At 33.6% G+C, this 15,191-nt stretch overlaps 1 protein-coding gene across 2 annotated transcripts in view; it reads left to right on the top strand.

Annotated features, from left to right (window-relative positions):
* LOC141566828 (uncharacterized) overlaps positions 1-15,191 on the top strand; it is a 98,238-nt gene that overhangs the window by 32,040 nt on the left and 51,007 nt on the right. For both annotated transcript variants that reach the window (XM_074311935.1, XM_074311934.1), the window contains 3 exons: positions 156-186; positions 7,868-8,094; positions 11,075-11,123. In XM_074311935.1, coding sequence (XP_074168036.1) covers positions 156-186; positions 7,868-8,094; positions 11,075-11,123 — 307 coding nt within the window. The remainder of the gene's footprint in view (positions 1-155; positions 187-7,867; positions 8,095-11,074; positions 11,124-15,191) is intronic.

Raw genomic sequence — 15,191 nt, 5'->3', positions numbered from 1 at the left:
ATTTTCTATCCCACATAAGGCTTCTCCTGAGAAAAATGCCTCATTATCAAGAAGAAAGATAATTCTTCTACCCAGAGAAATAGTCACTTCTTAAGTAGGCAGATATTCCTGATGATGGGGGCTCAAAGTGACTCTGTCCTTTTCTTTTTTTTCAGGGAGTGGTGACACACTTCAGATTGCAGCAAGGTAAGAAAGTCAAGAGGTACACATAAAAGGTAGATCTATGAATTTGAAGTGAGGCAGTCATGTAGATAGAATACTAGTCTCAAGGCTAGAAAGATCTGGATTCAAGAACTACTCACATATGATACTGAGCAAATCACTTAATCTCTCAATGTTCTGGGTAACTCTAAAAGATTATATAATCTGCAGAAAAGTTATCAATTTACATTAGGAGAGGGGTTTCCAATTCCAGGAGTTCCCTATAACAATGAAATCCCAGAATATGAAATTATTTCTCTGCATTATGAGATTATTCCCCTGTTAACATAAAATTGCTCATTTTACTTTTCAGAGTTTCTGATAATTAGCATGACTTTAATCAAATTTTATAATTTCATGAATTACTTTAATCATTCCATCTATATATAGGGGCAATATTGAATAGTAGGAGCAGCAAGGTGACACAGTGTTTGGGCTGGATTCAGGAAAACCTAAGTTCAAATCAAGCCTCATACCATCTTTGTGTCCTTGGACAAGGTAACTTCATCTATAAAATACTATAAAAGCACTTCCCTTCCAGAATGGTCATGGAGATCAAATAAAATAATATTTATAAAGTGCTTAGCAGTGTTTGACACACAGTAAACACTGTTAGCTATTATTTACTAATAGATAAAGGACCAATTATGAAGTAATGAAGACCTTATTCAAGTATTGCCTATTCTTGTTATGAGGCTAGTTGTTTAGCCTTTCAGGGCCTGGGAAAGTTTTACAGCAGTAGAATGTAAGCTCATTTTCATTTGTTCATTAAGAAAGTTCAATTAGGTATTAGTCTTTGGGGTATTCTATTGATCTCTAAATACCCACAACAATTAAAGATAGAAAAAAAAGTGAGTCTGGGGCAGCACTAACACATGGGAGGACCTAGTTAGTATAGCCTTTCTTTCTCCATTCTTTTCCCTTCTAATTCATTCTTCACACTAACATTAGACAGATTTCCCTTATGCACAGATCTGAATATATCCCTCCATTCAAAACCTTTTATGTCTCCCTATTATCTGCTACAAAAATTTCTATTAGTCTGCCAGATCCAAATAACCATCTCCAATTTGGTCCCTGAACTTTGGTTGCATAATTATATATTGGATATTTCAAAGTTAGATATCCTAAAGACATCTCAAATTCAACTTTGTCTAAAACTAAGTTTATTAACTTTTCCTTCAAAATCTTCCTCCTTTCAAATGTTCAAAGCACTACCATACCATTAATGTCCCACTTCCATAGTTCTAGAATCACATAGAACCCATCTGGGATGGCCAGGCAGCAATCATTGGAAATTTCCTTCCCCTTGCTTTCTGCTGTACTCATCTTCTGTTGTTCACTTCTACCTCCAGTCATAGTTTGCCCAGAATCCATCCAGACTGCTTATTTGCTCACAATACTTAGAGTTATCAAGTCTATTCCTTTCTCTAGAAGAGGGATCATCAGTCTTTAGCATCTGTCTCCAAATGTCTCTCAGGCCTTCTAAGTCTTATAGACCCCTAATAATATCATCCAATCTGATGGTAAAATGTAAGGCTCACCGGATTTGACTATCTACCATGCCATTATACACTTAAACTTGCAGATTTTTCTAGTAATATGAACTCTCTCAAAATTTCATTTTTCTTTTAAGTTATATTTTATTTTCAATTAGCAAAAAAATCTGCCTTATCTTGCTCACAGGCAAATGTCCATTTTCCAATTCCTTTTAGAAATATGTATGATAGTCAAGCAAAGCAAATTCCTGAATTGTACAAATTTTAAAAAATATGACTCTTTCTGGCTTCTGAGTCCTTCCTTTCTCTTTTAGGAAGAGGGGAACAAATCTTATCGTTGTTCTGCTGGTCATTTCCCTGATCAGAGTTGCTAATTCTTTTTGAATTTTAATCTTTGCTTTATTGCTGTCACTGTATAAATTATTCTTTTAGTTTTATTCACTTCACTCTGCCTCATTTCACATAATTTTTTCAAATTTCTCTAATATTACCTTATTCATTCTTTTTTTCTAGCATAATTATGTCTCAAAACATTTATATATAAGTATATTTATATATTTGTTTAACCATTCCTCAAATAATTTAGATTCTCATTCTTTGCTATCTCAAAAAATAGTATAAATATTTTTGTATGACCTTAATAAGTTTGTTTTACCCAGAACTAACTCCTCCCTTAACCTATCTTCACCTTTCTTTCTTGTCCCTCCTATTTCTTTGTTGAATGAAATGTATTTCTGCATCCAACTCCATGTGTATGTACGTATTCTTCTCTCCTTTAATCAGTTCATATGAGAGAATTTCATGTCAGCTGCTTTTCCCCAACCTCTTCCTTGTTTGTGCAGATATATGTTTGCATATTCTAGTGACGTTTTCCTTAATTTTCCTTTCTTCTCCCTCTTTCAATTTTTTCTCTTAAGATCAAGAGACCTTGATTACTACTAGACCTTGTGTAATTGGACTCCCTCTATGACCCTTGATAATAATAAGATTCAGAGAGAGGATGTGTATTATTTCCCCACATTTAAATGTAAGCAGTTTATCCTTGTTTAGATAAAGGTATTCTTTCCTGTTTATCTTTTTATATTTCACTTAACATTTGTATTTGAACTTCAAAGTTTCTATATAAATTTTCTAGACTCTTTATGAGGAATATTTGCAAGTCCTTTATTCTCCTATCACCCCCCTATAGTTTTATACTCAGCTTTTCTGGTAAATTAATCTTAGCTGTAAGCCTATATATTTTCTTTTCTGTAACATTATATTCCAAGATTTTAATTTCTTTATAGTGGTGAGTGCTAAATCATGTGTGATTTTGATCATGGCTCATTGGTACTTTAATTCTTTCTTTTTCATTGCTTTTAGTCTTTTTTTCTTTGACCTAGGAAGAATTTTGGCTAAGATATTAGTGGGAACTTTTACTTGGGTTTATTTCAGAGGATCACTAACTGATCCCTTCTGTTTTTACTTTGCCCTCTGGTTCTAAAGGCAGATTTCTTTCTTTCTTTTCTTTTTTATTAAAGTTTTTTATTTACAAAGCCATATGCATGGGTAATTTTTCTAACACTGACTCTTGCAAAACCTTTTATTCCAAAATTTCCCCTCCTCCCCCCCATCCCCTCCCCTAGCTGGCAGAGGTAGTCCAATATATGTTAAATATGTTGAAATATATGTGAAATCCGATATATGTATACATATATTATCTTGCTGCACAAGAAAAATCAGATCAAGAAGGAAGAAAAACTGAGAAAGAAAACAAAATGCAAGCAAATAACAGAAAGAGTGAGAATGTGATGTTGTGTTCCACACTCTGTTCCCATGGTTCTCCCTCTGGGTGTAGGTGATTCTCTTCATCACTGAACGAGTGGAACTGGTTTGAATCATCTCAATGTTGAAGAGAGCCATGTCCATCAGAATTGATTGTCATATAGTCTTGTTATTGCCTGTGTAATGATCTCCTGGTTCTGCTCATTTCATTTAGCCATCAGTTCATGTAGGTGTCCCCAAGCCTCTCTGAAATCATCCTGCTGGTCCTTTCTTACAGAACAATAGTATGCATATACCATAATTCATATACCATCATTTATTCATCCATTCTCCAATTGATGGGCATCCACTCAGTTTCCAATTTCTTGCCACTACAAAAAGGGCTGCCACAAACATTTTTGTACATGTGTGTACCTTTCCCTCCTTTAAGATCCCAAAAGAAACACTGCTGGATCAAAGGACATGCCCAGTTTGATAACTTTGTGAGCATAGTTCCAAACTGCTCTCCAGAATGGTTGGATCTATTCACAGTTCCACCAACAATGTATCAGTCTCCCAGTTTTCCCACATCCCCTTCAACATTCATCATTATCTTTTCTTGCCATCTTAGCCAATCTGATAGGTGTATAGTAGTATCTCAGAGTTGTCTTAATTTGCATTTCTCTGATTAATAGTGATTTGGATCACCTTTTCATTACAAATACTTTTCAATTTCTTCATCTGAAAATTCTTATCCTTTCATATCCTGTTCATATCCTTTGGGCATTTATCAATTGAAGAATGGCTTGAACTAGTATAAATTTGAGTCAATTCTCTACATATTTTAGAAATAAGACTAAAGGCAGATTTTTAAAAAAATTATTTATTTTTAAGATTTTTATTATTATAGCTTTTATTTACAAAACATATTATTTTTCAACAATGACCCTTGCAAAATCTTCTGTTCCAACTTTTCCCCTCCTTCCCCCTACTCCCTCCCCTAGATGGCAGATAGTGCAATACATGTTAAGTATGTAAAAATATATGTTAAATTCAATATATGTATACATTTATACAGTTATCTTGCTGTACAAGAAAAATCAGATCCAGAAAGAAAGAAAAAAACTTGAGAAGAAAACAAAAATACAAGCAAGCAATAACAGAAAGAGTGGAAATGCTATGTTGTGGTCAACACTTATTTCCCACAGTTTTCTCTCTGAGAGTAGCTGATTCTCTTCTTTACTGAACAATTGGGACTGGTTTGAATCATCTCATTGTTGAAGAGAGCCACATCTATCAGAATTGATAATTGTATAATCTTGTTATTGCCATGTTCTTCCTAGTTCTTCTTATTTCACTTAACATCAATTCATATAAGTCTCTCCAATCCTCTCTGAAATCATTCTGTTGGTCATTTCTTACAGAACAATAATATTCCATAACATTCATATACCACAATTTATTCAGCCATTCTCCAACTGATGGGCATCCATTCATTTTTCAGTTTCTAGCCACTACAAAAAGGGCTGCCACAAACATTCTTGGACACACTGGTCCCTTTCCATTCTTTTATATCTTTTTGGGATATAAGCCCAGTAGTAACACTGCTGGATCAAAAGGTATATACAGTTTGATAACTTTTTGAGCATAATTCCAAATTGCTCTCCAGAATGATTGGATCTGTTCACAGTTCCATCAACAACGCATCAGTGTCCCAGTTTTCCCACATCCCCTCCAACGTTCGTCATTATCTTTTCCTGTCATCTTAGCCAATCTGACAGGTGTATAGTGGTATCTCAGAGTTGTTTTAATTTGCATTTCTCTGTTCAATAATGATTTGGAACACCCTTTCATATGACCAGAAATAGTTTCAATTTCTTCATATCCTTTGACCATTTTATGAATTGGACAGTGGCTTGATTTCTTATAAATTTGAGTCAGTTCTCTATATATTTTGGAAATGAGGGCTTTATCAGAACTTTTGAATGTAAAAATGTTTTCCCAGTTTATAGCTTTCCTTATAATTTTGCCTGCACTGGTTTTCTTTGTACAAAACCTTTTTAACTTAATATAATCAAAATTTTTTATTTTGCTATCAATAGTTCTTCTTTGGTCACAAATTCCTTCCTCCTCCACAAATCTGAGAGATAAACTATCCTTTGTTCTTCTAATTTATTTGTAATCTCATTCTTTAAGTCTAGATCATGAACCCTTTTTGACCTTACTTGGTATATGGTGTTAAGTGTAGGTCAATGCCTAGTTTCTGCCATATTAGTTTCCAATTTTCCCAGCAGTTTTTGTCAAATAGTGAATTCTTATTCCAAAAGCTGGGATCTTTTGGTTTGTCAAACATTAGATTGCTATAGTTATTGACTATTTTGTCCTGTGAACCTAACCTATTCCACTGATCAATTAGACTATTTCTTAGCCAATACCAAATGGTTTTGTTGACTGCTGCTTTATAATATAGGCCACCTTCATTTGATTTTTTTTTTCATTAGTTCGCTTGAAATGCTTGACCTTTTGTTCTTCCAGATGAATTTTGTTATTTTTTCTAGGTCAGTAAAATAGTTTCTTGGGAGTCTGATTGGTATAGCATTAAATAAATAAATTAGTTTAAGGAGTATTGTTATCTTTATTATATTCACTCGACCTATCCAAGAGCTCTTAACATTTTTCCAGTTGGTTAGATTTAAGTTTATTTGTGTGGAAAATGTTTTGTGGTTTTGCTCATATAATTCCTGACTTTCCTTTGGTATATATATATTCCCAAATATTTTATACTATCGACAGTTATTTTAAATGGAATTTCTCTTTGTATCTCTTGCTGTTGGATTTTGTTAGTGATGTATAAAAATGCTGAGGATTTATGTGGATTTATTTTGTATCCTGCAACTTTGCTAAAGTTGTAGATTATTTCTAATAGCTTTTTAGTAGATTCTCTGGGGTTCTCTAAGTATATTATCATATCATCTGCAAAGAGTGATAATTTGGTTTCCTCATTACTTACTCTAATTCTAAAGTCAGATTTCTTGAAAATAGTATTCTTGGTTTGAGAAAATACTAAAGGGAATAGAAAAATTGGAGGTCATCATGAAGGCTTAGAATAGGTTTAGAAGAAGTGATGTATAGGGAGAAACAGTAATATAGAGAAATATCAGTTTCTGATTAAGGAAATGGAATCCATCTGAGTAATGATGAACTATTATCCAGATAGACCATTCCTATGTGTGACTGACATACAGTGAAGGAATGGGTGATATACCTTAAAGGAATTGGAAGATTAAGGAGTTTGAAAGAATATCAGGGGGCAGCTAGGTGGCACAGTGGATAGAGCACCAGCCTTGAATTCAGTTGGACCCGAGTTCAAATCTGGTCTCAGACACTTAACACTTCCTAGCTGTGTGACCTTGGGCAAGTCACTTAACCCCAGCCTCAGGGGAAAAAAAAAGAAAGAATATCATTATAAATGTTGAAGTCTCTTATTATAACAGCAGGAATTGGGAAGAAGAGAAAGATGATAAGCTATTGGTGGGGAGGAGGATAGGTACCATGTTAAGTACCATGACTTAAAAAGGATGGAAAAAAATTTTAATTGAGTAAACTTCAAATGACGAAAAGTTTTTGAGAATATTTGGAAGTGGAATTGGGAATATAAGAATATTCTAACTTTCTCTCCAGGCCAATGTGATGGGGGTGAGAAGAAGGTACAAGATAAAATATGGCCATTGATGAAGAAAATGATTGGCTGGGGATGCACTATTGTCAGAGAGCATATAGGTTTCAGTGGGAGATGGTAGATCAAAGGAATTTGAGGAGAAAAGATACAGGAAGATGGGGAATTTGTTCACTATGGAACAGGCATTCCAGAATGCATAGAGAAAGAGATAGGATGGGTTGGTGTGATACAAGATAGGACTGGAGAGTAATGATAAGAGAACAGGAAGGTGGAGATCAGGGATAATTTCCTATGTGACTGGTGATTAATGTAGAAATAAGCAGGAAAATAAGAAATAGAAACTAGGAGTAGTATAGCAAATAGGACAGATGAATAATGTTTAAGTTCATGATCCCTATAACATGTTTCAGAGAATACTGATTTCAGAGAGGCCTGAATTTCAGTCACTCTAAGCCTGCAGTTGTAGCTTCTCCTCTCTAAGACAGCTGGGAGTGGGCCGAAATACTCCTGTCTGGGAAAGTGCTTTGATTGGCTAGGTCTAAATTTCTATTCAGCCCTTGTTCTTTGCTACAACTTCTTTTTCAAGGTAGTTAGATAAGAGGCAAGGCGGTAAGCAGGGACCTACATCATCTCCCCCTGCAAAAGCACCACTCAGGTACTTTTCTTTATAATCTCTCAGATTCCATCTACAATACACACATACATAAATATGCACACACATGTGTATCTATTTATTATCCAACAGCTCTCTTGACAATACAACAAAAAGCAAAGAAAATGATAACATCGAAGAGGGGAAAAAAACCCTCTGTGAAGAATCAGTGATATTGACTTTTGACCCAGTGACTGAAATAGAATCTAAGAAGGAAATTGAGACTTGTGCCACTCAAACAGAGGAAGTATCTACTCTATTAGTTTCTCATAAAGCAGTACAGATCCCTGAAGAGGCCAGTCTGAAATCCCAAGACCCAAGTAAGTGATTTTTAAGAATATATACTTAAATTAAAATTGAATTCTTCATTGAATTTTAACCTCTTTATCTCTTCCTTTCTATCACTTTTATTCTACTTTATCTAAAAAAAAATCTATGTCTATCTTCTGAATCTTCAATCTTTTCTTTTCTAATGGTTCGTTCCCCTCTACTGACAAACATGCTCAGATTTTCCCATCCTGAAAAAAAAATCCCCTTTGTGCCTCATCTGGAAGACATTTACTCAATCTAATTCAGTTAATCAATTCACATTTGCCAAGTAGCTTCTTTGTGCCTAAGTTTGATAATGAAGGATATAGGAAGTTTACACAAGAAATTCACATGATACTTGCCTTTGTGGAGATTAAAATCTACTAAGGGGATTAGAATACAAATATAGCTAACTTTATATGAATATTTCAAAGAATCCATGACCTCATTGTTTTAATACTTCCTCCAATTGTGTAGATAGAAACATGTCCATGACTTTGAATCCTGACCAATTATTATATTTGTACTCCCTTCAATAGGGGTTCTACCCCATGTACTTAAAGTTCTTTCCCTAAGTATTGGTTATTTTTTTTTTTTGGTTGTTTTTTGCTCAGAGAACAGAGATAGACCATTCACCTCTCATTTCTTATTTTTTTTTCTGTGAGCAAGAGCCATCATTGGTAATATGCTGAAGACTATTTGGACCAATGTCTTTCTGTTATTTTGCATTGTGAAACAAAATACTGCAAAGAGAACAAATTTTGCCTACTATTGTAGTTATAGGGGCATTTAGATGGTACAGGGAATAGAGTACCAGGCCTAGGTCAAGAAAACTCATCTTTCAGAGTTCAAATTTGGCCTCAGACACTTTACTACGAGTGTGAGCCTGGGCATGTCACTTAACCAGTTTGTCTCAGTTTCTTCAGTCTGTAAAATGATCTGAAAAAGGCAAAGACAAACCATTCCAGTATCTTTACCAAGAAAACATCACAAAGATTCAAAAAGGCATGAAAATAACTGAACAAAAGTTTTAGTTATTTTGCCTTTTTCTTTTCCCAGTCATAGTTTATAGATTTAAAGGAAAAGAGTGTACATAGCTCAGAGAATTTATTTAACTATTATTTGGATGAAGGAGGGCTTATAGGGAAAGACAATGAGTTCATTTTTTGATTTATTGATCTGTCCACTGGTCATCCAATCTTAGATTCTGAAAAGCAGTTGGATATGTGAGGTTGGAGAGTAGCAAAAAGATTGGTCAGGGGAGATAAATTTGAAAATCATCAGCAGAATAAATGATTAATTAAATCCATGGGAATTGATGAGATTAACAACTAAAGTAGTATAGAAAAAGAAAATAAGAGGACTCCAGACAAAACCCTGTGGGATACCTATTGTTAGTAGACATGACCTGGATTAGAATTTAGTAGAGGAGTCAGAAAATGTAGGAGGAGAACATGGCGAGAGTGGTGTCCCAAAAACCTAGAGAGAAAAGAATATTGAGGATTAGAGAGTGATTCTCAGTGTCAGAGGCCAAGAAGAATGAAAACTGAGGATTTGGCAAAATAGGGATCATTGGTAACTTTGGAAATGACAATTTCATTGGAATGGGGAAGCTGGAAGATTGTAAGAATTAAAAAATAGAGAAGAGAGGAATTAGTGGTACCTATGGCCTTCTCAAGGAGTTTAACCACAAAGGGCACAAGTGATAACAAGATATGAAGATAAAGTCAAGTGAGGGTTTTTGAAGATGAAGGAGATATGACCATATTTACAGTAAGCTGGGAAGGAGGCCATAGAGAGGGAAAGATTTAAGATAAGTTAAAGAGTAGGGATGAAATATATGTAGAGAATTTGACAAATTTTTAAGTGCTCTATAAATGCCAGTTTTGTTTTTGTTGTTGTTGTTTGTTTGTTTTTTATTCTAGGGACATTTCCTACATAACAGAATTATGTCCTTGGTGTTTGGATTTTCATTAGCTTTGATCCTCTCTTCATAGACTCAGAGAATCAGAGTTGAAAGGAAACTTCCAGGGTAGTCAATAAGGTGTAGCATTCAGAGTGGGAGATTTAAACTCAGGACCATGTAGGTTCAGATCTAATCTCAGACAATTGCTGTGTGACTTATGGCAAATCATTTAACCTCTCTGTATCTCAGTTTTCTAATCCATTAAAATGAAGATAATAAGCATTTACCTCCGAGGGTATTTGTGAAGCTCAAAGGAGCTTAATATATGCCAAATGCTTTGAAAGTTAAAGCATTATGTAAATGCCAATTTACATAATCAAATATTATTATTATTCATTAATATTTTTCACAGCCAAAATACCTCCTACTCAACATTCCTGACAAAGTGTCATTGCTAAAACTGCTCCTGCCTAGATTTTGAGTTTCCCTTTACTTTTGGAACTGTACCACTTTGTCTCCAGAAGACATATCTCAAATTCAAAAGAAGTTACCCATCACCTTTAGGATGACAGTATCTTCAAGATAAAGAGGCATGATGATATAATGAGAAAAGCACTTATTGTCAAAGGACCTAGGTTTAAATACTTTTTCTGTTACTAATTGTGACCTTAGGCAGCCTCATGTTTCTGGTCCTTACTTTACTCCTCTACAAAATTGAGTATGTTGAACTAGATGAACAATAAAATCCCTTCAAGCTCTAGATCTATGGTTCTATGGTTCTATGGTCCACTTAGCCCACTGCTAAAATAACTGAAGCTTTAATGATTACACACTTTGCCCAAAAGGAATCTTTACTTCATTTATAATATAGACAATAAAGTCTTTGCAGATAGGAACTATGTTTTCTATGTATTTTGTTATCCGTTCCAAAATTAATTTCTTCATTTGTAAACTGAGAAGGTTGGACTGGATGGCCTTTTCCACATACTAAGCTTGATTAGTATTTCTAATTTTTCACCTTAGTGCACGAATATTTTTCTCATGAGATTTTTCATAATGTTTTATTTGTTTCTTGTACTTTCCAGGAAATGAATTACAAAGCCTAGATCCCTTTTGGTCTATTCCAAACTTGAGGTAAGTGTGCTTTTGGTTTATTTGACTCAAATCTTGGTAAATTATAGCAGTGCAGATGGGTGAAAAGGCTTCTCTGAGAACAATCCAGAATTTTTCATCTTTGAGTCATTAGACTGATGCTTCTCCAGTAAAACTTTATCTGCTTATTAATCATTTTAAAAAATTTAATACATCTTATTTTTTCCAATCCATGGAAAGAAAATATTTAAAATTCACTTTTGTAAGATTTTGAGTTCTAATTTTTTTCTCTCTTCCTTCTTCAGCTCTTTTCTCCCCAAGACACCAAGCAATCTGATATTAGTGGACAATTATTTTAAACCTATTTCCATATTAGTCATGTGAAAGAAAGATAAATAAAAGGGAAAAAACCAACAAAAAAGTGAAAATAGTATGCTTTGATCCACATTTAGTCTTCATAGTTCTTTCTCTAGAAGCAGATGGAATTTTTCAATCCAAGTCTATTGGAACAGTCTTGGGATAACTATATTGCCACTCTTTATTGCTAGCTGATCCCACATAATCTCGTTGTAACTATGTTCAATATTCTTCTAGTTCAGCTCATTTCACTCAACATCAGTTCATGTAAGCCTTTCCAGGCTTTTCTGAAATTAGTTTGCCCATCATTTCTTATAGAACAATAGTATCCCATTACATTTAGATACCACAACTTATTCAGCTATTCCCCAATTGATGGGCATACATTTCCAAATCCTTGCCACTACAAAAAGAGCTACTACAAGCATTTTTGCACATGTGAGTCCTTTAACCTACACTGCTGGATCAAAGGGTTTTGATTTTTTTTTTTTTTTTTTTTTACAGTTTTACACTCCTTTGAGCATAGTTCCAAATTGCTATCTCGAATGACTGAATTACTTCACAACTTTTCAAACAATGCATTGGTGTCCTAGTTTTCTCACATTTTCTTTACCTTTTACATCATTACATTATTATCTTTTCCTGTCATCTTTGCCAATCTGATAGGTATGAGATGGTAACCCAGAGTTGTTTTAATTTTCATTTCTCTAATCAATAGTGATTTAGAACAATTTTCATATAAGTATAGATAACTTTGATTTCTTCATCTGAAAATTGTCTGTTCACATCCTTTGATCATTTATCAATTGGGATAATGACAAGTATTCTTATAAATTTGACTCAGTTCTTTATACATTTTAGAAATGAGATCTTTATCAGAAACACTGGCTATAAAGATTGTTTCCCAACTTTCTGCTTCCCCTCTAATTTTAGTTGCATTGATTTTATTTAGTTTGTGCAAAATTTTAAAAAAATTATTGTATACATTGTACATTTCATAATGTTCTCTATTTCTTGTTTGGTTACAGATTTCTCCTTTCTCCAAAGATCTGACAGATAAACTATTCCTTGCTCTCTTAATTTGCTTATAGAATTTTTTTTTATGTCAAAATCAAGAACTCCTTCTCATCTTATCTTGGCATAGGGTGAGAGATGTTGATCTATGCCTAGTTTCTGTCATACTATTTTCCAGTTTTTCCTAGCAATTTTTTTGTAAGTTCTTATCCCAGAAGCTGAAGTGTCTATGGGGTTTAATCAAACAGTAGAATACTATGGTCAATTGATTACTGTATCTTCTGTCCCTAACCTATTCCTCTTATCTATCACTCTTATTTCTCAACCAGTACCAAATGGTTTTGATGATTGCCAGTTTATAATCTAGTCTAGTAAATCTAGTCTAGTCTAGTAAAATTAGGTCTAGTATGGCTATGCCATATGGCTGCCATTTTATAACACAGTTTTAGATCTCATATGGCTAAGGCCACCTTCCTTTGCATTTTTTCCCCCAACAATTCTTTTGCTATTCTGGGCCTTTTATTTTTCCAGAGTCCCAGATTTTTTTTTCTCCCTCCTTTCCTTACCTCACCCCTCCCCAAGATAAGCAAGCAATTTGATATATTGATAAACAATAAGTTTAAACATATTTCTATATTAGTCATGTTGTGAAAGAAAGATTTCAAACAAAAGGGAAAAACCACAAGGAAAACAACAAAAAAAGTGAAAACAGTATGCTTCGATCTACATTCAGTCTCCATACCTTTTTCCCTGAAGGCAGATGAAATTTTCCATCCCAGGTCTATTGGAATTGTCTTGGATTCACTATATTGCCATTAAGTTTGTTGTAGGTGAGCATCACATAATCTTGCTGTTGCTATGTACTATGTTCTCCTGGTTCTGCTCATTTCATTCAGCATCTGTTCACGTTAAGTTATTTTCTGGTTTGCTAAAATAATTTTTGGCAGTTTGAATGGTATGGCACTGAAAAAGTAAATTAATTTAAGTAGAATTGTCATTTTTATTATATTAGCTTGGCCTATCCATGAGCAATTGAGATTTTTCCAGTTGTTTAGATCTGACTTCACTTGTATGATAAGTGTTTTGTAATTGTGTTCATTGTACTTCTTGGGTTTGTCTTGGCAGGCAGAATCCCAAATATTTTATATTGTTTACAGTTGTTTTAAATGGGGCTTTTCTTTTTATCTTTTGCTGCTTGGCTTTGTTGACAATATATAGAAATGTTAATGATTTATGTGATTTTTTTATATCTTACAATTTTGCTAAAATTGTTAGTCATTTCAAGTAGTTTTTTAGTTAATTTTCTAAGATTCTCTAAATATATCATATCATCTGCAAAGAGTGATAGTTTCGTTTCTTTGTTGCCTACTCTAATTCTTTCAATTTCTTTTTCTTCTCTTATTGCTGAAAATAACATTTCTAATACAATATTGAATAATAGTGATGATAATGGACATCTGTGTTTCATATTGGGTATGCTGTTAGCATTATGCATAATGCTTGCTAGTGGTTTTTAGAGAGATGCTGCTTATCATTTTATTTTATTTTATTAATTTTATAATTATATTTTTGACAGTACATATGCATGAGTAATTTTTTTTACAATATTATCCCTTGTATTAATTTTTCCAAATTTCCCCCTCCCCTAGATGACAGGCTATCTCATACATATTAAATGTGTTACAGTATAACCTAGATAAAATATATGTGTGTAAATCCAATTTTCTTGTTGCACGGTAAGAATTGGATTCCGAAGGTATAAGTAACCTGGGTAGATAGACAGTAGTGCTAATATTTTACATTCAATTCCCAGTGTTCCTTCTCTGGGTGTAGCTGTTTCTGTCCATCATTGATCAACTGTAAGTGAATTGATCTTCTTAATGTTGAAGATATCCACTTCAATCAGAATATATTTCATACAGTATTGTTGTTGAAGTGTATAATGATCTCCTGGTTCTGCTCATTTCACTCAGCATCAGTTCATGTTAAGTCTCTCCAAACCTCTCTGTATTCATCCTGTTGGTCATTTCTTACAGAGCAATAATATTCCATAACCTTCATATACCATAATTTACCCAACCATTCTCCAATTGATGGGCATCCATTCATTTTCCAGTTTCTAGCCACTACAAAAAGAGCTGCCACAAACATTTTGGCACATACAGGTCCCTTTCCCATCTTTAGTATTTCTTTGTGATATAAGCCCAGTAGTGCTGGTTATCATTTTAAAGAAAGCTCCATTTATTCCTATAATAGTTTTCTAGAATTTTTAATACAAATGGGGTGCTATATTTTGTCAAATACTTTTTCTGTATCTACTGATATAATCATATAATTTCTGTTAGTTTTGTTATCAATCGTGCTGATGGTTTTCCTGATATTGAAGCAGCCCTACTTTCTTGGCATAAATCCTTTGTGGGATTTATCTTGGTGATAAATTACTATACCGTCTTTGCTAACATTTTATTTAAATATTTTGGCTCAATATTCAGTAGGGAAATTGTTCTATAATTTTCTTTCTCTGTTTTGGCTCTTCCTGGTTTATCTATCAACACAATATTTGTGTTATAAAAGGTATTTGGTATAATTTATATATTTTATTGTTTTATTTATTAATTGTTCTTTAAATGTTTGATAGAATTCACTTGTAAATCCATTTGGCCTAACAGAAATTTTTTCTTAGGTAGTTCATTGATGGTTTATTTGCTTTCTTTTTCTAAAATGGGGTTAAATATTTTA

This window comes from Sminthopsis crassicaudata, chromosome 4 (genome assembly GCF_048593235.1).
Source record: "Sminthopsis crassicaudata isolate SCR6 chromosome 4, ASM4859323v1, whole genome shotgun sequence".
Classification (NCBI taxonomy): Eukaryota; Metazoa; Chordata; class Mammalia; order Dasyuromorphia; family Dasyuridae; genus Sminthopsis; species Sminthopsis crassicaudata.
This window is presented reverse-complemented; position numbering and strand designations above follow the sequence as displayed.